At 31.2% G+C, this 3,324-nt stretch overlaps 1 protein-coding gene across 1 annotated transcript in view; it reads right to left on the minus strand.

Moving 5' to 3' along the window:
• Positions 1-3,324, minus strand: part of LOC106477240 (voltage-dependent calcium channel type A subunit alpha-1-like) — a gene marked incomplete at its 3' end in the record, with an annotated part of 233,638 nt that overhangs the window by 57,819 nt on the left and 172,495 nt on the right. Inside the window, exon 6 of the mRNA XM_022381457.1 lies at positions 1,133-1,233. Within this exon, the coding sequence (XP_022237165.1) occupies positions 1,133-1,233 (101 nt within the window). The remainder of the gene's footprint in view (positions 1-1,132; positions 1,234-3,324) is intronic.

Here is a 3,324-nt window from a genome sequence, read left to right on the forward strand (position 1 = left end):
GGCCATGCCGGGCCCCACGTAATATGAAAGCTGCTATGCATATATTAAACTATTTCATTGAACAGTACAGAATTTTGAACTAACTCTCAAACTGTGGAAAAGTAAAATATGGAGGTTGAGACGTGAGCGGGTTTTTGTTTTTTTCCACGGTTAGTTTTCAATGCTTTACGGATTTGTTACATCAAACATAACTCTTTTTTTACTCTATATTAAGATCAGATAATTGTTTGAATCAATAACATCACTCACCAGAATTGAATTAATTTTACAATCAAAATAAGAATAATCAATTCATGGTAGCTAAGAATTATATAACTTTGTTATCGACCAGTAGTGAGACAAACGTGTAAGTAAATTACTTTCACACGTTGGTTCTAAAAGGGAAGGAATGACTTAACTTTTCAAAAATCTAACAACTATTTTCTAGAATATTTTTGCATCTTCTCATATTGCACAAGTGTTAATGTTACAGTTAAACCTCGTCTCACTACAGGTACCACTGTTGTTGGTTGTTTAAGAATACATTTAATCAAATAACTTTTAATAACTGTCAGAGATCAAAATTCAACTATAAAAGTACATATATTAATTCAACTATGATATTTTCTCTGTTATAGAAAGAGCGTCGCGGGTTCGAATCTCTGTCGCACCAAACAAGCTCGCCCTTTCAGCCGTGGGGGCGCTGTAATGTGACGGTCAATCTCACTATTCGTTGGTAACAGAGTAGCCCAAGAGTTGGCGGTGGGTGGTGATCACTATCTGCCTTCCCTCTAGTCTCACACTGCTAAATTAGGGACGGCTATCGCAGATAGACTTCGTGTAGCTTTGCTCGAAATTCTAAAAACATAAACCTGTTATAGACATTACCAGTTAATCCGAAGAAAATGCTATTGAGACCATAAACGAAAAATAGTTTTCTTTAAGATCTTGGGTGGATTAGATAAATTGGTAAGTTTGAAGTGAGAAGGAAGAAAATACATAAAATAAGCAACTACCGTCAATTATATCAATGTTATTGAAGTACATTTGGTAGATTTTGTCTATGTATGTGGTGTATAAATGATAGTCATTGAATATTTTTTTACATATTAATTTACCAGAGCTATATTTTTTTTAAAAAAAAGAAACTTACTTGGTATTCCTGACACCAGCTTCAGCGGACGTAAGACTCTAATGGCCCGCAAAGTTCTCAAATCTACGTCTAAGTTATCAGGGGCGTAGGAGGTAATAAATCTGAAAGAGGGAAGGAAATCTAGTCTAACTACATCAACTACTTCTATTTCTACAAAACTACTGGCAACAAAAAGGGAAGGCAGGGAAATATTTACATTCAGAAAGTTCAGGAAGTACGTTCTAACGAAACCAAATAAAGGAGGAACCACTGAGTATCAAATGGTCACTACAAATATGGGAAAATAATATAAAAAATGTTATTTCTTTTTACATTGCTCTTGATTTTCACATTGGAGATGCAGAATACGACAGGTGTTAACGAAAGGAATTCCCTAATCTTGCAAGCTTCGACAGCAAGATCTCTAATGACTGCCACAAGGTCGAATCGACTCGCAAAGAATCGAAGAGATAGAAAAATTGCAAAAAGTCACTGTTTTCTTTATCTTAAAGTAACAGTGCTTTTCTCTACTTCGTAATGATGGTAGTACGAAAATATGGTTTTGAACTTTTTAATAGCTACTTTTTTTAATTAAATCGAACCTTTAACCTGTTTTCTCCATTTATGTCAAATAAGTAATTCATAACCTTTCCATTTTATACAATTAACCCTGTTGCAACAAGGGGATATCAATAAAATCTTCATTATCTGAATTATTAAAGTTTTATAATAGAACACAAAAAAATTAAACATTCAGAAACTTGTCATTTGTGTCCAAAATATGGCATCTACGAATTCACTGATGCTTATCAGAGGGAAGGTGTTAGTTATTACTGGAATCATTCTAAGCTCTAGGAGATTATTTTAAATTTTGGTATTAACCTTGAGTGCTAGTTATTACAGGAAACATTCTACATTCTAAGAGTTTTTTGTTTTTTTTTAATCTTGGTATTGACCCTGAGTGTTAGTTGTTACTGGAAACATTCTGCATTCTAAGAATTTCTTTTTAAATTTTGGTATTGACTCTGAGTGTTAGTTATTATTGGAAACATTCTATATTTTAACGTTTCTTTATTTCAAATTATTTTACAATTTTATACTGTAGATATCAGATAAATTGTCAACATGAAAATCCTCTTTAATTCCTTCATATTCCTTCTCAAATAAAATAGGGTAAAGTATGTACCAGTAAAAGTTATTACCTCCAAAAAGGGAGGGGGGTTATAATGTTATTTTTTTCCAAAAGCCAATGCCTTCTTTTTGAAAGGTTGTTTGTCTAGATAATTAATTTGCACCTGAGATCTGTATATATATATATACCCCATGTCATGATTTTTTGAAGCTCCAAACTTAGTTTGGCTGTTGGACATAAGATACATTTATGCATGTGTTGTACTACAGATATTTAATTGAGAAATACAGTCACACACACTTCAAAAAAATCACTTTGAAAATAATATTATTTTGTCAAAAGTCCAAAAATTCTAAATTCCTTGTAACTTCTGTGAGCATGTACTATAAACCTAATGTGAAACGAAAGAGTTAATCATTATGAAACCAATATAAGTTACAACAAAAAGAAGGATTGAACCATTATGTAACCAATAGAAGTTACCATGAAGTGAATGAATTAACCATTATGTGACCAGTATAAGTTACAACAAAAAGAAGGATTGAACCATTATGTAACCAATAGAAGTTACCATGAAGTGAATGAATTAACCATTATGTGACCAGTATAAGTTACAATGAAGAGAAAGATTTAACTTTTATGTAACCAATATAAGTTACTATGAAGTGAATGAATTAACCATTATGTAACCAATATAAGTTACAATGAAGAGAACGATTTAACTTTTATGTAAACAATGTAAGTTGTCATGAAGTGAATGAATTAACCATTATGTAACCAATATAAGTTACAATGAAAGAAGGATTTAACTTTTATGTAACCAATATAAGTTACTATGAAGTGAATGAATTAACCATTATGTAACCAATATAAGTTACAATGAAAGAAGGATTTAACCATTATGTAACCAATATAAGTTACCATGAAGTGAATGAATTAACCATTATGTAACCAATATAAGTTACCATGAAGTGAATGAATTAACCATTATGTAACCAATATAAGTTACAATGAAAGAAGGATTTAACTTTTATGTAACCAATATAAGTTACTATGAAGTGAATGAATTAACCATTATGTA

The sequence above is a fragment of the Limulus polyphemus genome, unplaced genomic scaffold (genome assembly GCF_000517525.1).
Source record: "Limulus polyphemus unplaced genomic scaffold, Limulus_polyphemus-2.1.2 Scaffold164, whole genome shotgun sequence".
Lineage (NCBI taxonomy): Eukaryota > Metazoa > Arthropoda > Merostomata > Xiphosura > Limulidae > Limulus > Limulus polyphemus.